Consider the following 26,461-nt stretch of genomic DNA (forward strand, 5'->3'; position numbering starts at 1 on the left):
CAAATACTAAGTAGCACTGAACTGTACACTAAAAATGATTAAGATGACATGTTATGGGTATTTTACCACAACTTGAAGCAATTAAATGAGCTGGCATATGGGCCTATGAAGAAAAAGCTATCAATTCTTCATCCTCCTGAGATAACTAGCTTAGGAATCCTATGTTTGTGTTAACTTTTCCTTATTCATAAAAATGTACGTAGACCTTTTAAAAGGTGATTATTAAAATTCTTTACTCTGTGACATTTGTTCTTTTCACTTATGGTTCTATCAATGATGAGCCTCTGGATTATAGATATTGGTCTAACTCATTCTCTTTAATACCAGCTCCATAGAATGGTCGGGCCATAATTTATTCAACTGCTGCCCTACTGATGGAAATTCAGTTGTTTCCAGTTGTGTTTTGTTCTGTTTTTGCCAGAATAAACATATCATAATACAGATTGAAGGCTGGGATCTCAGTGGTGACAACAAGGAGGCAGAGGAGGGAATTGTTCAAAGGAATGTTTTGTTGGGAAATGGAATGGTTTTAGGGGCAAGTTGAAAATTTTGGTGCAAGAGCAGAGAATGAATAGTGCTGGCATGTTACTGAAAGAGGAAAGAGAAGAAGAACGAGGTTATGGACAGATGGCATAGAAGCAAGAGGATGGGCTTTGTTTTTAAAATGCCAGGCGTGGGTGCCTGGGTGGCTCAGTCGGTCAGCGACCATCTCTTAGTTCTGGCTCAGGTCGTGATGTCAGGGTCATGAGATCAAGCCCCTTGTTGGGCTCTGTGCTGAGCCTGGAGCCTGCTTGAGATTCTCTCTCTCCCTCTCCTTCTTCCCCAACTCACGGATGGTCTCGCTCTCTCTAAAAAAAAAAAACAATACAGTACAATACCAGGCTTAAGATAGGCATGTTATCTGTGTCCACTGGGCAGTGAAAAATCAGGGCCTAAGGCTTGGGGAAGACATCACAGATGGAAACATTGATCATAGTTGGTCATAGACAAAGTCATAGTTGAGGCTGTGGGAGTAAGTAAGATGTGCTCCCAGGGCAGCCTTATTCTAGAGGAAGGAAGGAGCGTTCATGGCAGTTACTTGTGTTTAAGAGTCTGGCTAGGGAGACGGAGATGCTGTGATCTGAGAGGGAGGAGAATTGGCGGGTAAGGAACTTTAATGAGCCCTGCCTCCAAGGTGGTCTGCAAATGTGGATTTCCTTGTATGTCAACCAGCAAAAACAATGGCACAATTTGATAAGCCAATTTGGGCCATTACTGACTAGGCCGAACAAACTCTCCAAGGGGCAGAGTTCAGCTGTAGTTCGACAAATCTCAACAGAAGTTACAAGGTCATTTTATGATTTTTTTAAAGATTTTATTTATTTATTTGACAGACAGAGATCACAAGCAGGCAGAGAGGCAGGCAGAGAGAGAGGAAGAGAAGCAGGCTCCCTGCTGAGCAGAGAGCCTAATGCGGGGCTCGATCCCAGGACCCTGGGATCATGACCTGAGCCGAAGGCAGAGGCTCTAACCCACTGAGCCACCCAGATGCCCCTACAAGGTTGTTTTAAAGACTATTCAGTTTATATAAGCCAGGACTTAAAGGAACGTATATGTCAATGTCACCATCTCGAGTGAACCAGAATGTCGCACAGCGGTGCCCACAGAAGCCGCAAATACAGGGAAACTCTAAAACATTTACAGTGAGTGCAGACGCTGTCCCCACAATCTCCATTAGCTTACAGATGACCCTGCTGCCACCTGATCTTTTTATAAAGGATCTGTGAATTTTTAAAACATACCCAACGTGATTGGAGGGAGAAATAAAGGCAATTACTGATAATCCAAATGCATCATTCTGCCCCTTCTCGTGGCTTTGAGAAATACCCGTGTTTGGAAAAGCAACAAAGTCATCAGAACCACTGATGTCACTGAGGAGTGACATCCCGGGGAGCCTGCCAGGTTTGATGCTGGATTCAACTTAACTCACACACTGTGTTCTTAGTCATACCCTAAACGCCATGGTTAAAGTTTCCTGAAGAAGAATCCAAAGACATAAAGATGAGGGCTCTCACCAGAAAGTGCTTTGTCATCTGGTGGGGAAATAAGATACTGAGGTATTCTGTGACCCGTCCCCCACACCCCAGGATTGTGTTTGTTGCTGTTGAAGGAATTTGCTAGTCCGAGTGCGCTCGGTCCATACCTGAGTTCCCCCAACCAAGAAGCAGGTGTGTGCACAGTGGGGACGTGGGCAGGTTAGAGGAGGCAGCAGGTGGTGGACGAGCTGTTTTCCAGGTAATGTGATCGGAGTCGTATTTATAGGGTGGTCATTTTCAGGCGTGGTGGACTCGGGCCATCGTCTTGGGTTACTTGATTATAAACTGCGAGGAAGGAGGTCATCGCTGTGGAGTGTTGATGTAAACAAAGGCTGGTGAGTCCACAGTGGAAGGCTTATTTGTAGGTTCGGTGTCACCTTCAATATCCCTAGTGGCTTGCAGTAGGGAAGACTGCCAGCAGAGGGTGGGAGACTTGTCAGAGTCTCAGTCACTACCTTACTGTGCTGGGCGCCCGTCATCCAAAGGCATTGATGAGTCACAGGAACTAACCAGAGGAACACAAGAGATGTTCTGCAAGGATTCTTAGGGAAGCAAGTCAGTGGTGGAGCTCAACTTCCCCCTGCCCACTGGGGTCCTATTCCAGCTGCTTGCAGGAAGAATCCAGAATTCTTTGTCTAAGGCCCTTAGTTATATAAGAGTCACCCAAGCTTGGGCATCGAGAGAGGAGGTTCCCAGCTGCCGTGCTGGTTGCCAGTCCTTTGGCAGTGGAAACGCTTTATTCTCAGGGTCTGCCTTGGGCTTTATTTTTGGACAAGACGCTGTGCCCTCCTCCAGTCTTGTCTGAACATGTAGGCCACGCCCAAGCCCCTGACAGCCTGGGACCTTGCACTATCTCCATAACCCACAGCTGCACAGTTTCGAAAGAGACACCAAAATCCAGACACAGCAAGGCAATTCCCTTTGGCATGTACTGAGGTCCGGAATGACAGTTTTATCTTGGACACGTTTCCTTTTCTTTCCTCTTTTGTCTGTTCATTTTTATCTCTCCCTATACTATATAAACAATTGGCTTATCCTATTTGCTGCCCACGGAGAAAATTAAATGTCTGAGTTTTTCATAGCTGTGGGGAAGTGTTTCCAGAGTGGGAACAAACGGACATTGGATATTTCATCTACTGCTTTCGGTATCGTGGGAATTTATTACTCAGCTCAGTAACAGTCCTGGCCCAAACCAAGCAGTTGTGCAGGCAAGCCTTGGATACCTTTCCTAAATCACACTGCCAGGAATACCTTTGTTCCTAATTGAGACAGCACAAACCGAGGGCATCTTTCCATCAAAGACTGATTATCTCTGAATCTTAGACATACCACAAAAGTCATTGAGCCCCAGCCAAGGCATTTTACTTGTATGAGCTATTGCATGCTCCCAAAAGGAGGGAAACAGAAGGGGAGGGAGGCAAGAGAGCACTCCCAGCCCAACAATAAATAACTCTTTGTACCAGTCCCCTCCCCTAACCCCCAGCCACTGACATCAGGGGGTAAGTTCCCAGCAGGCAGGGGCGGGCGGCAGCTGACCAGCAGCTTCGCGGATGTTGACCAAGAGCGACCTTGTCTTTCCACAGTGTGCGGCTGTGACCTGGCACAAGGGGGCTTCTTCATAAAGAACGGGGAGTATCTCTGCACCCTGGACTACCAGAGGATGTATGGGACACGCTGCCACGGCTGCGGGGAGTTCGTGGAAGGAGAGGTGGTCACCGCCCTGGGCAAGACCTATCATCCCAACTGCTTTGCCTGTACCATCTGCAAGTAAGTGGTGGCTTCCCCAACCGAGGAGCGCCGGGTTCTTGCTCTTACAGCCTGGGATGTATGCCTTTTGTCTTGAGCTGTACTGTCTTGAAATAATCTTTTTCCTAGGCACCCTTAAATTTATATATATAAATATATATATATATATATATATATATATATATATATATATATACCTTTTGTTTTATCAGTCCTCATCAAAATGTTATTTAGTTGGGAAACTTTACACATGAGGTCTTCTCCGAAGTAATCGGACTGATTTGAAGTGACTTGAAACCAAGTGTGAAAGCAACTCTGGTTCTTGAAACACTTTGAGCAATGAAAACCTTAGGAAATGGTATAACTGCTTGGAAAGATGAAGCTTCTGTGGAAGTTTACGTTCATATGCGTGTGTTTAAAAATAGTCTCATTTACTCTGTAGCAGACCTGGGCAGACCCTGCCCCATGGCCCAAATTAGCCCCAATATATGTCTTTGTAAATAAAATTTTATTGGGACAAATAAAGTTTTATTGGGACACATTTTGTTTGTTCCCATATGGCTGCTTGTGGCTGCTTCTGAGCTACAGTGGCAGAGTTGAGCAGTCATGGCAGACACCGTATGATCCACAAAATCTAAAAAATTACTTCCGGTCTGAACTCTCAGAGGGAAAAGTTAACCCACCTCTGCTCTCTAGGCTTCTATCCTCCAGCAAGGTCAAATTTTCACTGCACAAAGCAGCTTGGTTAACATGACCAGTCAGAGGGAAGAAGGGGAAAGTATGTGAAGCGTGAGTAGGGAAATGTGGTGGTTTCACCATTGCTGTGTTTTGAATGCTGCACATTATAGAAATCAAGATGACTTTGTTCCCACAAAGCCACAAGGGTCAGTGGCTTTACTGACCTGTCTTCATCGAGCAGTCCCCTTCCTTTCCGTGTTTGATGGCCCATTTTGCTGCGGCTTTGTAAAGATGATGGTTCAGAGAAGGTGTTTTGCTTTGTTTTTCAGCATTTTATGTTTCTAGGCCAGAGAGATGTAAACTCTAGAAAGGCAAACTTCATTTTATCTAATTAGCTAATAAGGTAGTCCTGACAGATGAACCATATAAGATCTAGATGAGGTATTATGGTAAAATTATTGTAATAATATTTCATAGTTATTATCCCATTTCTCAATTACATCTTTTTATTTTTTTAATTATGTCTTTATAAACCCCAATTTTAAAATGCTGGATTATTGAGCTGAAAATCTGTGTGTATTTAATCCAAAGTAAAGTTTCCTCTTGACCACTCCCTTTTCACTGTCTGCTTAAAGGCCCTTGGCTGGCATTTGAAAGTCCCAAGTTCTAGTCCTGATTTGCTGGATGGTGTGAATTGACTTTTGCTTCATCTGTAAGACGGGAGGCTGTGGACCAGAGCCGAGTGATTCCCCAAACTGGGATCAGCCGTGGGCCCCTCCCCTGGGGAGGGTCTCTTTACAAATATCTGTTTCTGGCATTTTCCCCCAAACTCTCCTGCTGATCTTGTAGTTTCTAGAGGGTTCCCAAGTATGGGGCTACTCAGCCAGGTTGGAAGGCCCTGGCCCAGATAAACTCTAAGAGCCCTCCTGATCCTGACCTTGAGAGATCATCGTTTTAAAGTCGGTGATGAAGGACAAGCCTCTGTTAGTGACAGTCCTGTCCCCGGCCATTTGGGTCAGCAAAGAGGTGCTCACTGTTGCTACTAGCGTGCCATTGCCGCTGCTGCTGGCTGACGGTATCTGACCTCAAGTGGAGGCCTCCTTTATGGGTGACTAACTGCATTCTGGTTGAATCTGCTTTAACCCTCTTAGCAATTCCGTGAAGTCAGCCAGGAATTAGTGTCCCTAATTATAAACGACTCTGAGTCTCAGAGTTTAAGGGACTTTCCCCAGGCTAACACGGCAAGACTTATAAGATTTGAACTCAGGGTTCCTGACCCCAAATCCAGTTCTCTGGATCACACACATTCATTCACACAAATGGCAGAGGGGAGTGAAGCTGTGTGGGCAGAGGACACAGCGGGCCGCCAGCAGAAAGAACCGAAGAGGGTCATTTATAAAATCCCACAAGTCAGCGTTCCAGTGACCCAAGAACTGGACTCTGGCTTATCCCCTGGTGGATCCAGGTGGGATTCGAGGCTAAACCTACAGGCGTGGCTCAGAGGCCAGAGGAGGCTAGCGTGCCTTGCATGGTCTGCACCTGAGAGTTGGGGCCTCCTTAAATGCTGTGCCCCAGGTGCCCCAGGTGCTCACTGGCCTCGACCTAGTCCTGGCCCTGATCAGATGCAAAAAGCCCATGCCTACGCTTCTGGCCCCCTAACTCCTGATGCCCCATCACGGAGCAGACTGGGGGCTCGTTTGGGGTTCATGGATGAAGCAGTCGGCCCACTGGCATTCACCAGACCACAAGTTTTGATTGTTAAAGATTGAGAAGCCTTGCACTGGTGGATGCCACCTGCCCCTGCCTGGGGGCCCGTCTCCGGAGCTGGTCCATCCAGGCAGGTCGCTTAACCTCTCTGGGCCTTATCTGAACACAGCCCAGTGAGAGAAGAGACAGCCTCAGCTCAGCCCTTGTGAAAGGAGCGTGCGGGGGAGAGTAAGAGCTCCTCAGGCTCCTTGAGGACCAGCGCGAAGCACATCTGTGGGGTTGTTTTAAGTCCAAATTTACTACCTGTGCGTGTGTTGCGGCTAATTACCAACCGTTAGGCAGCCGAAGGGCCACTTAAAGGAGGGATGGCAGCTGTGAAAGTGAGGCTCCTGTCACGGAGCTAGCGTTTGTTCTTAAGTAATTGCTTCTGACTCAGATGTGTGGGGCTGTTTTGCTTGTGAGTTCTCCATTTCCTAACTGACAGAATCACACGTTTGAAAACTCACGTTAACAAAGGGTATTGGCAGATTGCCAATGACAAGTAAGCAGGCTTGGAAATTGTCACATGTGTCGTCGTTGATGACTTTCCTTTTCAGAAGGCTACCTGTCCCCTGAACTGGCGGGAGAAGAGACAAGGTAACATGCATGCCGAGGCAGTATTTTTGCAAACTCTGTTATTGACAAATAACACAAAAGGAAACTATCTCTTTGAAAAGAAGCTAATGATTTTCTTTTTAAGTGTTTAGAAGCTAATCATTTTAAAACAGGTAGTTACAGCACAGTTGTAGTTCTCCACCAGGAACTGGGTCTCCAGCACTGAAACACCCCGTTCACCCAGTCAGATATCTGGGACAAAGTCTAACTAGGTGCAGAAACACCACGTAGGTCTAGGGAAGTGAAAGTGTTAATGTTTGACCCGTAACCAGTTCTCCTGGGCAGGGGCCTTAAGCCTGAATAGGAATTTATGGCATTTAAAATATTTCTTCTTGAAGGATTTTCCATTTGGAAAATGGAAAATTTTTCCATATATACCTGGCTCGGTGACTTGTTGGAACAATCCCTCCACTAATGAGGAGAGGTAAATCATTCCATTTACTGTCTGGATGCTGGTAGAAGCAGCACCTTCTCCCTTCTCAAAATGAGGCATGTTTATTTGCTTGGACTATATCCAGCTGGCTGGCTTGGGTAAGACTGCATTTCAGACATTCTGGCCGGTGCTCCTCAAAGAAATGGATTGGCACGGGTGGGTGGGGGCAGCAAGCAGAAGGAGTAAGGAAAAGAAATTAAATTGCTGGAATAACCTTGAGGGCAATGTCTTTCTGTCTCCAGGCGCCCATTTCCACCTGGAGACCGAGTCACGTTCAATGGGAGAGACTGTCTTTGTCAACTGTGCGCACAGCCAATGTCATCCAGCCCTAAAGAAGCCTCCTGCTCCGGCAGTAAGTGTCCCAGCCACCCGTTGACATGAGTTGCTCGTAACTCAAAGGTAGCTTAGGCAAGTGCCTTCCTTACTGTGAAGCTGGTAGCAGATGCCGAGCAGTCACGTCTAAGGCCATTTGCGATTGTAAAACGTGAAGCCTTCACTAAAACCCGTGCAGTGAGAAGCATCTCCCTTATGTCAAAAAGGCGTAAATAGAATCGGACATCAAACTGCATTTTGAGAGTAAATGAAGGAAAAAGAGGATAACACTTTATACGAGAAATGCCCATTCCCTAGTCATGGTGGTTGGATGTGCAAACATTTGGTGGTGAAGGAATTGATAGCTCTGTGTATTAAAAAAGCTGTCCCTCTTGGGACACCCGGGTGGCTCAGTCAGTTAAGCGTCTGCCTTTGGCTTGGATCATGATCCCGAGATCCTGGGATAAGTCCCACTTTGGTCTCCCTGCTCAGAGGGGAACCTGCTTCTCCCTTTGCCTGCTCTGCCTGCTGCTCTCTTTCTCTCTGACAAATAAATAAATAAAATCTTTAAAAAAAAAAAAAAAAAAAAAGCTATCCGCACTGTGCCTAGGGCAAAGGTGATGATTTATATTTACCCTTAACTCTTTATGTCTGTTATCCTTAAATATTTATTCACTTGGAGGGTTTCCAACACTGATTTATTACACAAATAATTTGCTGAGCACCTACAATGTGTGATGTTGTTCCCACTAGACATCCAGGCGTGAACAAAAGTTAGCACCCTCCAGAGGCTTACTTTCCAGCAGGAACAGGCAGACCATAAGTGCATACACCAAAATACCTAATATCTAAATTAAAGTAGGAAGAAAAATGCAGGGTAGAGGGGTGGCATTTATAAGGGGCAGTTGAGGGAGACATCTCTCAAAGGTGACCCTTAAGGAGAATCTGAAAAAAGTGTGGGAACAAGATACATGGGATTTGTAGTTCCTTATGACGAGGTCTTGTCTGACGTGTGGGAATCCAGAGAACACTAACTCGCTCCCAGACCTTCCCCCTGCTGACTTCCCTCATAGAGCTAGTAGCACTGTTTCTCCTACTAAGTAACACCAGGTAAGTCAGTTAACTTTTAAGTGAGATGTAGTCTGATCGCTGGCACCAAACAGTGAAGCTCTACTTCCGCTCCTTTCCTGGTGGCGTTAGGAAGTAGACCAGGGTTTTCCTTGGTTTCTGCAGATTTTTCCAGTCTTTGGGAGATCTGCACCAAATTCCATTAAGCCTCTCCAGTCTCGGTACATAAGAATGAAATAAGCCACTTCTGCTCTAGAGGAATTCTGGGCAATCCATGGCAGTGAGTCCAAGTCTTTTTGTTCAAGAAGAAGAATCCTTATACCTTTTTTTCAAAAAGACTCTTCTGACCAAAGCATTTGCATAGAAATTGGATTTGACTGTTGGGAGAAAAGAAGAAAAGAGATGTAATCGTGCATCTTATTCAACATGGCCGGATCCTTAGCATGTGAATTTATATGTCCTATTGATAAATACTGGCAGCCTGAATAGGACAAGAGCTATAAGGCAAGGCCCAGTCCTAGACCGTAGGAGGGCTTCACACTTCTAACCACCCTGACCCCAAGCAGGTCACTGGGGAGGTGAGCCAGGGTGGGAATAGTCATACCACTGTGTGGGACAGCCTAGTTCGCAAGTACATTACCAAAACTTTGGAGGAGGTTTTTCAGTCTAATTAAGAAAGAGGATTGGGGGGGGGGGGGGAGAAAAAGAAAAGAAAAAAGAAAAAGGATTTGGTGAGTCCCAGGAAAGAATGACAGCTGCTAATAGAGGGTCATGTCCAGAGGCCTGTAATAGGAATGACTATGTCCTCAAAATCTGTAGAGTCCAACTATCTTTTTTTTTTTTTTAAGTCACCTCAACACCCAGTGTGGGGCTTGAACTCACAACCCTGAGATCAAGAGTCACATGCTCTGCTGACAGAGCCAGCCCAGCGCCCCATACCCTTCTTGATAGGTGAGGTCATTAGGGCCCACGGGCATACATAAGGTCACTGAAGCTGTCCCTTAATAAGACAGGATTAGAGGCAGGTCTTTTGAGTTTGGGGCTCTCTTTTGTTTCATCTCATACTCTTCATTGTTTGGCTTAAGAATCAGACCCAGGTGTTTTTAAAGGCTTCCTGTCCCATCTCCCATCCATTTCGGGGATGGGTTTTCTCCTCACATCATTACCGAAATGGTTATTCCAATTTCTATTAAACATGTTTTTGCTTTATGTGTATTTTCCATTTTATATGACATCCATGTGATACACATAAGGAAGAAATAAAAATTTTAAGTATAAATATGTATCTTACCCAAATTTATGGTATCTTTAATGCTAGATGTAATAACAATTGCATGTGTGCACATTGTTGGACCAAGTCCTATTTTCTCCTTGGATGAGATCTCTTTTCTATGCTACTGCTTTGGTCAGAACAGTTTTATTTTCCACAAGTACTTGTCTATTTAGATCAGTACTCAAATAACATTTATGGGGCACGTGGGGTGTTGAAAAAGAGCTCTTATGTATGGATACCCGAGCGGGACAGGCACATAGATACTAGAGCAAGGGAAATCTCGGCAAGCTGCTGAAATGCACTAGAGCGTAATTAGAAGACACTTGGACGTTATTTGTGATTCCGTGAGAATTGCCTTTATCCCAATGTGACTTTGATTCTTACTTTAAAAATGTCCAAAAGTTGGCAAATCACCTTAAATCAAAGTGAAAGAGGAAATGCCTCTTTGATGCTGCTCACAGAGTCCATGAAATACATGAGAGTCAAGGTCCTCTTTCTCCTTTGGAAATGTTCTTTCCAAAAACAAACTTGCTCTTCTGAAATGCAATTGTGTTTCGCGTTGGGTGGCTGTTTCCCATTTTCACTGCCTAGGAGGTGGGACACAGTGTGAGAAGAAGTGAGGGGTGGTCTACAGATCTAAGTCAATGATGCAATGAGAATTTGCACAAAACAGTGTCTGCTTGACCACACAAAACAGGCGTGGTTTCTACTACAGCCCATCGGGAGCTACCGGGCTATCCTCTGGTTTAGAGAGGACCCTCAGGTGCGTGCCTTTGATCTCACGTTACAATCATTCCTTTAACCTTTATATTTATTCTATCTTCTTCTTCAAGCACTCATGTAGCCTTCACTGTGGGTCAGGTCCTATATAACTGCTCCATGAATTTTAATTCACTTAATTCGCATTACCACCCCCTAGGTTGGTACTGTAACTATCTCCTTCTCCCAGAAGACACAAAGGGCCATAGAGGTTAATGTGTCCAAGATTACACAGATGGTAAACAGTGGAGCTGAGTTACAGACCCAGGCTGTCTGGCTGGCTCCAGAGACTGTACTGGCGTCCGTGATGTCTGTTTCAAAAGGTGGGCGTTACTGTGCACAGAGCCTCCGGCGATGGCCCGGCTTGTCACCTTTACCTGAGCGTCCTGCCTACATGGGCTATGCGCTTTCTATACACCACAGCTGCCTTCCTTTTGTCACCAGGTTTGAGGAGTGGAAACCACGAGAAGTTATTCCTAAAAACTACTTCCAGTAAAGGTGATCGCCCCTGAATTAGTCAAAACTTGCTGCATCCAGTCTGATGTAATTTGAATTCAATAAGCAATAAACCTTCTATAACATGGAAATAATGGTAAAGATCACCTCAAAGGGTTGCGATAAACATTAATTAAACTGGCTTTACTGTTAAAAAAAAAATCAATTACCTATGTCCAGCTGATCTATACTTTAAAAATAAAAATTGACATCCGGAAGACGTTAAGTCCAACCAGAAGGTGATGGGCACTCCTCTACAGCCCAGTTCTTCCCCAGTCTTTGCCAGAGTTGAGCTGAATTCCCATGGGTAAGGAGCCCTGTGAGGGGAAAATATGTGTGTGGCAACCTAGAATGTAGGGAATCGGGGTTTGGATTGTTGTTGGCTGCACAGCTCCTGTCTATTTCAGGCACCTGAGCAGGAGTGGGCTGCTGTCTACCATTACCCTTCCCATTTCAAAGGCTGTCTGACTAGTGTCTGATTGCGTGTGGGTTTGGTGGATTGACACCATGACCACCCACACACAAATACATCCAAACCCATCCCCCTCCCTCCTCCCCCTCTGCACGGCATTGTCATTATTCCAACTGCAATTGGAACTCCTACAGGTATCAAGGCAAATGCTCGGCTTGGCCTGAATTTAAATCATTTCAGATAAAGAATCATGTGCACACTTTCAAAGGGGAGGAAGAACTTTCCTATTATTTTATGTTTCTTTTTATAGTTGCGAGATGACTTTTATTTTATCTTTCTGTTCCCTCCCAAAAAATCATCTGCGGGTTGAGTGGGATTTGGCTGCTGAGACACTTAACAACGGGTGGGGTTGTGACGATCTGACACTGGTGTGTGCCTGCCTGGATCAGGCTCTAGCTCTGCTGCTTGCTGGCATTCTCTTTACCTTTCCAGCCTCCATTGCCTTATCCCTAAAATGGGATGGTAATAATTACCTTGTAGGATTAAATGAGGACCTATATGTAAATGCCATGCTCTTTTTTTTTTTTTAAGATTTTATTTATTTATTTGACAGAGATCACAAGTAGGCAGAGAGGCAGGCAGAGAGAGAGGGGAAGCAGGCTCCCTGCTGAACAGAGAGCCCGATGTGGGGCTCGATTCCAGGACCCTGAGATCATGACCCGAATCTAAGGCAGAGGCTTTAACGAACTGAGCCACCCAGGTGCCCCTAAATGCCGTATTCTTATTTAAAAAAAAAAAAAACTTACTGTTCAGACATTATTTTTGAGTGTTTGTTAGGACCATCACTACTTCCTGTGTCTCTACTTTTTTCACTCTGCTGTTCATGATAGCTGTCTTTATCTGCTCCTTTGATATTTTCCACCAGTATAAAAACCAGTGAAGGAAGAATACATCCAGACATTCTAGTCCATGGATTGTTGGAGTTTGACTCATGGTGATGGGTTTTGTGGCAGGTTCTCCAACACCAGATCTGCTCCTCCTTTTTTAGACATTTTCATCCTGTAGGAGAGGGTGTATGGGTTTCAGACAGGCTGTAGCCAGTTCTGATCCCAGTTCCACCACGCACAGCACTCAAGAACTCAATCTCTATCTCCATTTCTTTGCCTACAAAGTGAGAAACAATAATAGTTCATTCTTCAGTGGGTTGCTGTGGGGATTTGTATGAGTAATGTGTTTAAAAGATTCATGATGTCTAATAAGCTCATCTATACATTAGCCATTATTCTTTGTGGAAGTTACAAGACTAGAACTTGAGCTTAGAGATACTTACAACCAGAAGGGAACAAAAGAAGAAGGCATAGTGTGATGGTTAAGATGATGGCCTCTACATGTCAGAAAGCCGGGGTCAGAATCCTAATCCTCCCTCTTCCTAGCCAGGGAGCCTCGGGCAAATTATTTGATGTTCTAGAATCTTACTGCCCTCATCTAAAATTTGGAAAATAACTACTTCGAAGGGTTATAATGCATGAGATATTGCAAGAGAGGACAGTCTAAATGTGGAGAGCGTTCTTAAAAAAACAGTGGTGCAGGGGAAACATGAGTAAACCAAAGGCCTTATTGTTCTGTGTCCTGAGACATGAACCTGGAAAAACAGAGTGACAGGACCAGGGCTCGGTAGGCCTTGAGGAGTTTGGCAACCTGGAACTCCTGAGGTTAGCTTTTAACCTGGAGGATGACCAGATGAAAGCCATGTTCTAGAAAGATTGAGGTAGTAATGGGGATATTCCTATGCAAAATCAATGACTTGGGATCAGGGATCAGGGTTGGGGAGATCATTGATTATGGGCAGAGGAGAGAGAAAAGATGAAGAATGTGAATGTTCAAGAAAGACTATAGGATGTCATTCATTCAGTCATTCCACAAACATTTCTTTGAGTACCAGTGATGTTCCAGCCACTAGCCCAATTCTTTATTCTATAGTTAACATAGCTATAACTTTATTTTATGCTTAACATTAGGTGTGAGACAATTGTCACAACTGAGAATACAACACCTGTACATAACCTATTGCATTTTAGTTGTGTACATGTGTGCCCACCTCTACCACCAAGATAATGACCTCATTAATATAGGGACCCTATTTTCTCTCTCTTTCACAAGGTCTAGCACAGAAAGCCCTACATCAGCATTCTGGAAATTGAATCAAAGCCATCTCTTTCTCTAAATGGGCTAATGACAATTTTTTTTTAAAGATTTTATTTATTCATTTGACAGACAGAGATCACAAGTAGGCAGAGAGACAGACAGAGAGAGAGGAAGGGAAGCAGGCTCCCTGCTGAGCAGAGAGCCCAACGTGGGTCTCGATCCCAGGACCCTGAGATTATGATCTGAGCCGAAGGCAGAGGCCTTAACCTCCTGAGCCACTCAGGTGCCCCAATAACAATCTTTTTGATGGGTGTAGGTATTCACTGTAAAATAATACAAATGTTACAGAAAAGTTCAAAAAGGAGATAAAAATCACCTGAAATCTCATCACCAAGAGAGCATCTCTATGAACATTTTGGTGAACATTCTTCTGGATTTTGTTAAGTGCTATAGATGTGTACAACTTTACATAAATTCTTCTCATAGCATCCCGTTCACATGTCTTTTCAAAAATCATTTACTGTTTTGAGGGTTGCACAAAGGACTGAAAGCCTTGAATTAGCTTAAGCCCCTTGGCAAGAAGGCCCATGCACAGATGTCTTGCCCAGAGCTGTGCTTTGCGTTTCTAGTGAGGCACTGATGACCCTGTCTCGTGTTAGTTCTCCGCATGCTCATCTCTCCTGCCAGATTATGAGTTACTTAATAACAAGGACCGTGTATGTATTTTTTGATTCTTATGACTCTCACCATGCCCACAGCAAGTACACGGCACATTGGTTTAGCGAGTGAATTGATGCCAACCCTCTGAGGGCCTAAGGAGGGCCTCTGAGAGACTAAGTCTTAGCTGCCAGGTCCAGGGAGTTCTGACTACTGTTTGAATGAGTGAGTGAAGAAGAAGAATGAAGATGGCTGTTGTGGTTCTGGGAAATCATACAGGCACAGCTCAGGTGCATGTGTGGTTTGGGGAATTGGCATGTTTAAAAATCACCTTTATTTTCATATTTACCAGATTACTCCCTTATTTAATAAAAGGGGAAACAGTTATTGTTTCAGATAGATCTGTAGATGACAGTATCACAGATTGGTGTTTTGTTTTAAAGGTTTTATTTATTTATTTATTTATTTGACAGAGAGCGAGAAAGAGCAGCAGAGAGAGAGGGAGAAGCAGACTCCCCACTGAGCAGGGAGCCTGGTGTGGGGCTCGATCCCAGGACTCCGGGATCATGACCTGAGCTAAAGGCAGACTGACTGAGCCTCCCAGGCACCCCATGTTTTGTTTTGTTTTGTTTTGTTTTGTTTTGTTTTGTTTCAAGTAGAAGGCCAAGAAAGATATTTCCCCAACTTGAAGCGTGAGGTTGGAGGGAAGGCTTACCTCTCTGGGCGTCTCAGGTGTGAGCCCTGGCCTGGAGGGGCGGGGGTCTAACCTGGTGTGTCAGTTCCAGTCGTGCGCGGTACCGGCTGTAGAGGAGGGTATGAGAGGGTTTGGAATTTAAATACTAGCCAGAGGGTCGCTGCAGAGAAACAGTAATATTCAGATTTTTTTCCAGACTGAAATCCATAACCATGATGAGTCTGACATAAAGATCCCAGAGTCTTTTCACTTCACCAAGAACTTGATCATCTCAGTTATAAGGAAGGAAGAGAAGTTTCTGCTTTGATAGGGAATTGGTATGATTTATGCAGATGAAAGCAAAAGTGAATACAAAAAGTGCCTTAGCGAATGGAAGGTCAATTGACATTATTTCATTAGATATGCCTCTTACATAGTAAGACCAACACCTTCTAACAACATATCCGTAAAACTAGAATTGTATTGCTTGGACCAGCATTCTTCAGTTGAATTTAGTTTTTCAGTGGCAGTAAAAAGCTAATTGTATATATCGAGAGTTGTATGACCCTATAGATTGTCCTGGAAGGATATTTTAGAAACTGTATTACTTGTGGTACTTGTCTCCAGCAGGGAGGGAGAGAAGGAAATTATTTTTACTCTATGAAAAAATTTTAACTGTGTATATATGAATTACCTATTTAAAACAAAAGTAGATTAAAAATAAAATAATGTGGGGCACCTGGGTGGCTCAGTCGGTTAAGCATCTGCCTTCAGCTCAGGTGATGATCTCGGGGTCCTGGAATCGAGCCCCGCATGGGGCTCCCTGCTCAGTGGGGAGCCTGCTTCTCCCTCTCCCTCTGCCTGCAGTTCCCCCTGCTTGTGCTCTGTCAAATAAGCAAAATCTTTGAAAATAAATAAATAAAATAATGCTAACTTTACAAAATAAAACGAAAGGCTTATTCCAAACTAAAAAAATGCACTTTGCCCTTTCTGTGGCCTTCGGTGTGTGCATGTTAAGTGACTGGTCACATGATGAAAGTCCTGAAACAGACGTTCTACCCCTTTTCTTCTTCCTGTCTCTGGGAGGAAGTAAATGAGCTGCTGTCTGCTCATGAGTACAGAACCAGAGAAACTGACCTCGAGCTCAAGTGTGACTTCCCCTGCAGCAGGAGCTCCTGGATGCTGAGTGACCACAGCCAGTTAAAGATTTATCTTTAACTCTTCACTAGGTTAAAGTTCACAACCAAATTAGGGAAACCAGTACAAGCACAAGCCTTCTTGGTACATTTTTCATTGAAGTGCAGTTCACATAACAAAACCATTTTAGGGGCACCTGGGTGGCTCAGTGGGTTAAGCCTCTGCCTTCGGCTCAGGTCATGATCCCGGGGTCCTGGGATTGAGCCCCGCATCGGGCTCTCTGCTCAGCAGGGAGCCTTCTTCCTCCTCTCTCTCTCTCTGCCTGCTTCTCTGTCTACTTGTGATATCTCTCTCTCTGTCAAATAAATAAATAAAATCTTTTAAAAAAAATAAAAAAACATTTTAATGTGAACATTCTAGTACATTCACGAGGTTGTACAGCCACAACCTCTATCTGGTTCCAAAACATTTTCATCACCCCGAAAGAAAACTCCCAAGCCCATAGAGCAGCCCCTCCCCATTCCCACCTCCCAGCCCCTGGCAACTACCAGTCTGCTGTCCATCTCTGCATATGTATGGATTCTGACTATTTCATATAAATGGAATATATAAAGTGAAACAAGATGGGATCGGGAGGGAGACAAACCATAAGAGACTCTTAATCCCACAAAACAAGCTGAGGGTTGCTGGGGGGAGAGGGGTATGGAGAGGGTGGTTGGGTTATGGACATTGGGGAGGGTATGTGCTCTGGTGAGTGCTGTGAAGTGTGTAAGCCTGATGATTTACAGACCTGTACCCCTGGGGCCAAAAATACATTCTATGTTAATAAAAAATAAAAATTTAAATAGTAAAAATAAATAAATAAATGGAAGTGCCCCTTTGCGCCTGTCTTCTCCCACTTAGCATAATGTTTTCAAGGTTCACACAGGTTGTAGCATGTATCAGTACTCCATTCCTTTTTGTGGCTGAATAATATTCCATTATGTGGATAGAATACACAATTTGTTCATCCAGTCATCTGTGAGTGAACCGTTCGGTCATCTCCATCTTTTGGCTGTTGTGCATAGTGTTGCTGTGCACGTGCATGGACGAGTATTGGTCTGAGCCCCTGTTTTTAATTCATCTGAGGCCTGGTACAATTTTAAGAGGCGTTGGACAAGGTCTATCTCAAATCTCAAAGGCAGTGGCTACCAAATTTTCTGATTCTCCCCCAGAAACTGTTGGGTTGGTATCCACTAATGTTCACCATGTGGCAGGCTGAATGCCACCGAATGGCCCCAGGTGGCAGCCTTCATCTGGGGCACCTGCCTGCTTCCTCTCCTACTCTTCCTTCCCTCCTCTCTTCTACCTGTTTTCCTCCTCCATTGGTGGCCATAACTTGAGCAGAGAACTACTTAGTCCTGCTGGGAGAAGTCTGACCCCCCCGTTTTCTCCACCTTGTCCAGCAGAGTATCCATAGTCCTGAGGACTCGGATTTTGAACTTCAGACACGTTAGTTCTGTCTTCTTGCACAAATTCAGGTAACAGGTGCCCTTTTGAGGGATGGCTCAGGGATCAAGCAATGTTTACAAGGCATGTCTGGATTATGCACTGTAAGCAGAAAGAAGAAGCGCTCCAAGCCCACAGAAAAATGTGGGCGGAGCCGTGTGCTAGGTGCAAAGTCATTCACTCTGTCCTGGGGGAGGCCCCATGGGAACCACTGAGGCTTTGGCTGGAACTCCTCACCCATGTAAGCTGGAAATCGACCTCCTTGAGGCTTCCATGGGACCACAGGCTTTTCCAAGAGCATCCCATGATGAGGCAGGATTGGGCTTTGTTTCCATGACTCTCCAACTTCCTCTTGCTGTCCTGGTGGCATTTTTAGTCAAGAGGGAATCCTACTTTTGATCTCCGGTGAATCCCTGGGATGTGTGCATATCATTAGAAATGATGCTGAGTAGCCACATGAAGCAAATACAGCCTGACAGTGCAGGGGAAGGGCCTGAAAAGCCGTGAACCTTTCGGTCTATCCTTTGCCAGCTGGGCTTTTGAAATTGTTAGTTGGGAATTTGGCCATTGTGACTCTGCTTATTAGGATGGTGGTTTATTCCATGAATATAGCCCATCTCCATTTTTTAGCTGTGGTTCTGAAAACACGGACGTGGGCCTGCGTGTACACACATACATGGAGTTCTCCTTGATAGGACCTTAAACCTGAAAACGAGAGCAAATGACAAAATAGTGCTAATGTTTTATACTAATATTTTTTATTTCCTATCAAAGAATCTCATCACATCTCCAGGGAATACAAGCATGTTATCATTTTTCTTTATGATTTATTTGAGAGAGAGAGAGAGAGAAAGAGAGAGCAGGGGAAGGATCCAAAGGAAAGGGAAAGGAGACTCGGTGCCAAGCACAGAACCCAGCGCAGGGCTTGATCCCACAACTCTAAGATCACGACATGAGCTGAAATCAGATACTCCACTGACTGAGCCAGCCAGGTGCCCCAGCATGTTAGAATTTTTATTTCTAGTTCAGAGAGTGGAAGAGTAGTCGTTCAGGAGTTTCTTATGCAAGGCGGTGGACACCATGTTTAAGCAGATGTTCAGGTTCCCAACTTGTAATCAGTTTTCAATATCCTTTCCAAAGTACATGTTCTGTTCCATATATGCATAGTCTCCAGTATCTGGCATCCTCACTGTGTGTAAGGGTGTAAGGCTCCCATATCATTCACTGTGTTGCAAACAGGTCCTGGGGAACCCAATGGGAAATAAGGCCTGCTGGAACCACTCTCAAGTCCGGTGCTGAGTGCTGTGTCATGTTCATGGGCCATTCAAAGCCATATTCCAAAGGCAACTGGCAGAGATTCTCAGACTCTCCATTCTAATGCTTTTGGGGTGCAGGTCTGGGTTGGTATCAAGTCCATGATAGACTGTCTTCGGTTTCTTTGATGTTTATCAACCTGCCAAGCAGCACTAGCCATGAGGTTCCTACTTAGTGATTTCATAGTTAATGGAGAGGAAAGTCAACAATCTGGCTCCTTTTAATTTTCCATTCAGATCCTGGTCATGAATATGGGAAATACCCACACACGTACACATACACAATACTAGTTGAAGGAAAGGACTTCCTGACCTTGAGAATGCATAACTCCTAACAGAATTCTGTGAGTACTGGTTTAGAGGTTAGAATGGGAAGTTTCAAATGTGTAAATGGTCCATATTTATAAAAATTATGAGCAATGTAACTGAAATTCCTTACGTATATATATGTGACACACAGTTTTAAAAGAAGGAAAGGTAAGATTTAGAGGACTCGGATAAAGGCTTGTTGCCAGGCCTGCCTTCTACTTTCCTGATGAAGGCTGATAACCTGTTGCTATTATAGCCTACGAAACTTGTTGTTGCACAGTATTGTTTTCCAAAGACAACACGGACCTTCACTTAAAATAGCAGGTTCCAGTCTGTTCTGGCTTGTGGTGTTTCCATCGTGGCCATCAAGATAGCAAAGGGAGCAGCTGACCTAAGCCAGGACATGAGCTATTATGGAAAAGTCTGGCTCAAGGTTAAATATTTAAGCAGCACATAACCTTTGAAAATAATTCATTTTTAGTGATTTGAGATATGAATTACTTATAGCATTGAGACCCCCTTTTGCCATAGACTGGCAAGTATCTTGTACCTGCATGAACATTCCCCCCCAACCCCAAGGCCAATATTTATCTCGTGACCTCATATTGTTTTTTTGGCTAATGGTGGCCTGGAATTTCAGAAGTCAGAATGCGCTTTTGAGAAGTGCTTAGCCCAACATGTTTGCAGATTTCACAGTGTGTTTTTGTCCTTCTCTTCCCTTTTGTATGGTGACCCTGCACCCGACATGATAAAAAAGAACTTGGTGACTTGGTTTCAACTAAAAACAAAACAAAACAAAAACAACAACAACAACAACAACCAAACAAAAAACTGGACTGTGGACAGTCAATATTTGTCAACTCATAAAGGTCTGATTTGGAACCTGACCACACTGAGCAGCACGATAAAAGGATGTCAACATTCAACCACAACCACTTGTTAGATTGACATTCCTATCACTACTAGGGTCAAGGAAAGGTTTTCAAATACCCAAATCCTTTACATCTTAAAGACCTTAAAACTCTAGGCCAACTCTTACTAAAATAATAATAATAATAATAACATAAAGAGAGTCTAGATTTTTTTTCATCTATAGGTTGCAAACTGGAAGTCCTACAGAAAAGGCCAGGTCAGTTTCAAAGTGACACCAGGGAGCAATGGACATTTAGACTCTGCGGAGAGGTAGGAACCCTAGCAAACTGGAAATATCTGTCCTGTGTGAAGTTGGCAACCACCACACGCCTCCAAACTGTTATTCCCATGAGGGAATCCATGTGTCCAAGGCTGAGCTGACATGGGTTGAAGGCTTGTGTCAAAGGCAGCTTGTTAACCTGGGAGAATCAGCTCGCTTTCCTCTTGTGTCCTTTCTTTCCCTCTTGTTTGGATAGAACAAGATAGAACAAGATAGACTTCTCCTGCTTGGATAGAACAGCTATTCTCCTGCACCATTTTATCCCACAGTGAAGGAGAAATCCACGTCCCGTAGGAAGAGTTGAATGTCAAGATCTGGCATCATTAAATTCAGGATCTCAAGTGAGCCAAACTCTGGAACTTAAATTTGGTTTTGGTTTTGTTCTTTTTTTTTTTTAAATCTTGAAGCTCTTTGGTCCGAGTCCTGGCCAGGGGTAAAGGGCCTCTCGTTAACGTTCTATTTAAAGGACACCACTTGAATATTTTACAGGGTGTCCAAAGTCTAACTCTACGTTCTAATAATAATGATCTAAATATGAAACAATTTTGCTTCTGTTTATTTTTCATCCCCCGTGCACAGCCATGACCCTGTGCACTAATCTCCGGTAATAACAACTAGAGTTTTTGTTTCCTTATTATTTTTTGAAAAGGATTCCAGGGAAACCTGGAATTTGCTGGAGCTTATATGAGCAATAGTTTAAATACTGAAACCTGTTTCCTTTTTATTCTTCATTTTTAATTTTTTTTTTCAGCAAAGTAAGGAAATACTCAGAAGTGACTCAAAATCCCTGGAGACATTTTATAACATCCCAGGACGGAGCAAGCATCAATTGCAGGAGGAAAGTCTCCCTCTGGTCCCTTTTACAATTTACAAGACAATGTTTTATTATTATTATTAATATGTATTATTTATTTGCACAACAATTCTCTACTTTCACAGTCTTCCCTCTCCAGTGAACACCTCGTGCTCCCTTGCCATCCTGGTTCTTTTTGCCCATTGATAACAGAAGAGATGATCATCAGAAAGCCAAACCCATGGGTGGAGGTTGGGTTCAGAGAAGCTCTGTGAGCTGCAGAGTTGAGCACATGTGCCCTTGAGAACATAAGATTCCCACTGTGCGGCTAATTGGACACTGTTTCCCCGCTTGGCTGTGTGCAAAGCTGATGTCCGCCCAGGGTCCAGTATCCTGGGGGGAAAGTGAAGCGTTTGCATCAGTCTCGAAGGTCCCTCCGGCTGTTCGATGTTCTGTGATCTGTAAAATGCAGATAATCCCTGCCCTCCCAGGTTAGCAGGAGCCCTGAGAGTGGGTGGAGAGAACCCACAGGCCAGACCTTTCCAAAGTTAAAAGCTGAATAGTAAGAGACCAAAATGCCTTCCCCGGGGGCTGATGATGGGCGTCGCCTGTTTGTTGAGGGGAAGAGGAAATGCAGGTTACTGCATGCGTGAGAACAGACACTGAGTGTATATACACTCAGGAGGGTGGGTATTGCCAACCACCCATTCTACAGATGAAGACACTGAAACCCATGGCTTACCTAGCCTGCCCGATGCCCCTCGGCTCCATGTCAGAGCTGGATTTCCACTCCAGGTCTCTTTGCTTCCCAAGTCCTTGACTGTTGGGAAATGCACGATTTGTATATGCAACAGACCAAAGCACAGGTGGGACAGACCGGTGAACAGCCTTGTTTTTTTTCCTTTCATTACTTGTATCACCTTTGATCAGAGTTCCCTTTCCCACCCTTAATCCCATCGTAGGCAGATCAGCAGCTGTCCGGTCACCTTCAGCTCCTCGGAATCCCCGACTGGATCCTCCTGTCCGTTTTCAGAGCTACACTCTGGCCCCGCTCAGACCCGACCCCAAGTAGAGACTGACAGTGGACATGACATCTTCTTCCCTCTTTCTTTACCTCCTTCCTGTCCTGTGGCTCCTTTGTGGGCCAGTCAGGGACAAGAGGGATTGGAAGTAGAAGAGACGAGGTGTTAGGAACCTGGCACTGTCACGCTGCTCTCTCAGCTAACACTGGCTGGAGACATTTCTTATGGGGGTGCACGTCGAGTTCCTTGACAAAAGCATGCATTTTCAGGTTAACCTCTGGCAACAAACTCCCCCACCTCCCCCAGCCTCAGGTCCTGCTCCTTGTAGCCTCCTACCCTCTTCCTAACGAAGTCCCCAAGCCTCAGCAGGCAACTTTCTCCGGTGGGTTCGTTCTAGATGCTTGGGCGTGAGTACCCGCTACAAGACTTCAGTGCATCCCGCAGTGAGCCAAACGGTGGAAGTGAAGGCCAGTCTCTCTCCATCCTCTCCTTCGGCTTCCATTTGGGGTGGGGCCGGGAGACTCCAACCGGCTTCCTGCCTTCCAAATCTTCCGAATTCAGCAGGCTCTAGATTTTTCTGGTTATGAATGCTTCCAAGGTGTAGGATATTCCGAGTTTGTTCCAAGAACTCTAACGCCAAGCTTCTCTTGGACCCGTAGACGTGCTAGGGCCTGAGCTTCCCCACTCAGTAAACTTCTAGATCCTTCCTCTCAGGGTCCTTTAATCCCTGTCACAGCAGCGGGGAGAGAACACCCCCACCCTCCCGCTGTGTGGACAGCTCCCTGCTAACTCCCCCCATGCACTTGCAGATTTCTGATTTCAGAAGTAGGTAGGAAATGGGGGTTGGTAATCATCAGGAGAACCTACTGGTTTTTTGCAAAGTCCTCAAGGATATTCCTGGCATCCTTCTTTAGGAGATGGAATATTTATTCTACCTGGTTTTCTTTTCTAGAGCTCCATGTCCTCTGTCCTCTTCTCTGGAGAGGCATCCTCACAGAGTAAGACATCTTTTGGGCCCTACTTTTCCCAAGTGAGAAATTCTTAAAAGGCAGAAATCATTGTCAAGGAGAAAATAGGTGTCAGTCTGATAGGACCTTAAGTGCTGCCCAAGTGCAGACATCTTTCTCAGCTTGGGAACACAAGTTTTCTCGCTGAGAGCCATTTGTCACCTTCTTCAACTTCAATACTTTCAAAGCCCAGGTGTTCATGACCTGACGCCCCCCTCCAAAAAAAAAAAAGAAAAAGGAGACAGTCAAGATCGCTGTTCTCAAGGGTATTTGTGGCCTTAGAACAAAGTGATACAAATATGGAACCAGATGTGTCATTAGATATTAGTTTAACTCAGGCATAATTCACCAAATTCCTGCTCCTCTCTTAGCTCTTGGTGCCACAAATGAAAGGCTTGAGGGAAAGTGTTTATGGTTGTTGTGTTTTTCTCTTCTCACATCTGGTGATTCTTTGTTTTCGGTGGAATACTGGCAAGTTGCTAGAAGGTTTGATTTCCTTGATGCTGATGCTACTCCGTTGTCACCGACTTCCGACTTCGGCAATAATTCCAGCACCAATCGCCAGCTTTCTATATTTACTGGCAGCTGCTTCAGTGATGTGGAAACAATTTTCTCAACAGCTGAAAACCATGAAGATACAGAGTGGGACATTTTGTTCTTTATACGAGAGCTTAGTTGGGATGAGCAAGGGAGGAGTGAACGACCCAGCACGAATCTTTTTGTCTCTGCATCTTTTCCACTTTTCCCAGCATGACATCAGGCTTACGTGGAGAATTGAGGGTTTTGTCCAGAAAGGAATGAGTGGGCAGCCTCTGCAGCATATGCCAGAATAGTTTGTTTCAGCCAGTGGGACCGGTATTCTACCTTCTAGGAGGTGGTCTTTGATTTGCTTGGTTTATGTCTAAAGGTTTGGGAGGAAGGAGGCTCATCTCCATCTCTGCTTCTGCCTCACTTTACCGGCTGCCTCGCTCTAGACATTCAGCATTCGGTGAAGGCTTCTCTGTAAACCATTGTCGAAGTCAGTTGTAGAACATCTGCCATCCATAGGACGCTGCAGGGCACAGAGGAGTTGAGAAGTGTAGGACACCACCGGTGTCCAGACGGCAGGCATTCTGACCATATGACTGAATAGTAAACGGTCCCCTCTCTATAAAGCCCTTACGTGGTGCCTGGTTCATCCAAAAGCCTCAGTGCAGAATGGTCAGAGAAGTTGCTGTCACTCTCAAATTGTGTCTCAGCTGCTTTCAAAGCTCTGGGATATCTGGGCATTCAAGACTTACCATCCAGAAATGGGGCGTCTAGTCCTAGCTCTGCTCCCACCAAAGAAAGGTAGAGCCACACTGAGAGGCTAACATGGACCAGGCATTCTAAGTATTATGCAAAGCATGTCACAGCTGGCATTTCACACATGAAGAAGAGGGGATTCAGAGACGGTAACTTGCCCAAATTAACCCTGGGGTCCTAATTCCAAAGCCTGGGCTCTTACCATCCCCAGGCCGTCCATCTCCCTAGATCTCAACACTGTGCAGGGAGAGACCCCATATGGCTCTTCCAACCCTCCTGAGCCCTACTGTTTTCAGTATCTAAAATTGAAAGCCATCTCTAAAATTTATTTTCTGACTGAAAAAAAAAAAAAACAAAACTACCAACCGGCATCTTCCTTATTATTTTAAGTCTTTACTGCCACCTAGTGGGTATGATCTAATCAGAAAAACGGAAAAAAAAATTAGTTCAACGTGGATTAGAAATTGTTAATTCAAAAAAAAATTGTCAATTCACCTTACTGATCCCATGCTCCTAACCTTTAAAAATTGTATGTATGAGCAAATATCATGGCCTTCCACTTAGTCAACTTAGAGTAAACTACCAGGTGTGATATCCCCTTTATAAAGATTTTTGTTGAGATGCTGGGAAACATAAACTCTAGTTAAAAAAAAAAAAACTACATAATGCTTTGTGATCATATAATACACATTCAGCTAATAATGGGCAATACTTACAGAAATCTTAATCTGCAATAATTTAGAACTTGTATAGCAATTATATTTTTAACTTTATAAATATTTGCTTTTTTTTTTTTAACATTCTTGTGATAACAAAAAAATAATTCAAACAACACAGAAGACACAAAATAAAAAGTCCTCCTTCACAGAGAAAAGTATCTTAAGAGTTTCAGGTTTTTTGGTTTTTTGGTTTTTTTTTTTCAAGAAATGTGTTGTTTCCTATACAAGCATGTGTGCAAATACTTATATAGCCTTTATTGTTTTTTTCTAAATTAGCTTATGCTACATACACTGTTCCATAGGTTACTTTTTTTTTAAACTTAATCTATTTTGAACACTTTTCCATGTCAGCACACAAACTGACCTCATTCTTTTTAACAATACATACTATTCCTGTATTCCAGATTCTACCATAATTGATGTAACCAGATCCTCAGTAAGGCCCCATTGGCTCTTTTCAGTTTTGTTGTTACAGAAGTGCTGTAGGAAATGAATTTATTTTCCTCAGGGAATACATACATGGGCACATGGCACACATACGCGCACGCACACACACACAAACTCTTTTGAAATTGTTTTGTAGACTAAAATCTTACACAGGAAATTGCTGGATCTAAAGGTATATTGATTGATACCCACTGACCAAAGTTCACCAGAAACACGCCTGTAGTCAAAAAAAAAAAAAAAAAAAAAAAAAAGGGAAAGAAAAATAGTGAAATTAATGTAAGCCGCAGCAAGGGAAAACAGCAGGGGAGTCATCGTGAGTCTCTCTGGAGGAAACGTCATAGGATGGGAGTATTTGGTGGGTGGTATTAAGGGGGAGCCTAGGCAGCGGGAGCCCTTCTGGGCAGGGTGCTGTCAAGACACAGGAACAGGTCTGTGGTTGCGCATCTCACCAAGTTTTTCTAGGAGGAGAAAAGAGTTGAAGTAGGGCGTGGAGTGTCACTGGTAAAGAAGCAGCAGTCACACATGTGGTCGGAAGAGGGGGGTGTTTCATCATTCTGTGCGCCGACTGGCCTGGTCTGGGCGTTGCTATATTCCGTGAGTGTTTCTTCTAATCTGCAAGGACACGACGGCCAACCTCCCGGCAAAGCTGGGTTTCGTTTGCTC

The 26,461-nt window shown here is 44.3% G+C and overlaps 1 protein-coding gene across 10 annotated transcripts in view; it reads left to right on the forward strand.

Moving 5' to 3' along the window:
- ABLIM1 (actin binding LIM protein 1) overlaps positions 1 to 26,461 on the forward strand; it is a 299,492-nt gene that overhangs the window by 162,674 nt on the left and 110,357 nt on the right. For all 10 annotated transcript variants that reach the window (XM_059173096.1, XM_059173099.1, XM_059173093.1 and 7 more), the window contains exons 3-4: positions 3,659 to 3,842; positions 7,536 to 7,645. In XM_059173096.1, the coding sequence (XP_059029079.1) occupies positions 3,659 to 3,842; positions 7,536 to 7,645 (294 nt within the window). The remainder of the gene's footprint in view (positions 1 to 3,658; positions 3,843 to 7,535; positions 7,646 to 26,461) is intronic.

The sequence above is a fragment of the Mustela lutreola genome, chromosome 4 (assembly GCF_030435805.1).
Source record: "Mustela lutreola isolate mMusLut2 chromosome 4, mMusLut2.pri, whole genome shotgun sequence".
NCBI lineage: Eukaryota > Metazoa > Chordata > Mammalia > Carnivora > Mustelidae > Mustela > Mustela lutreola.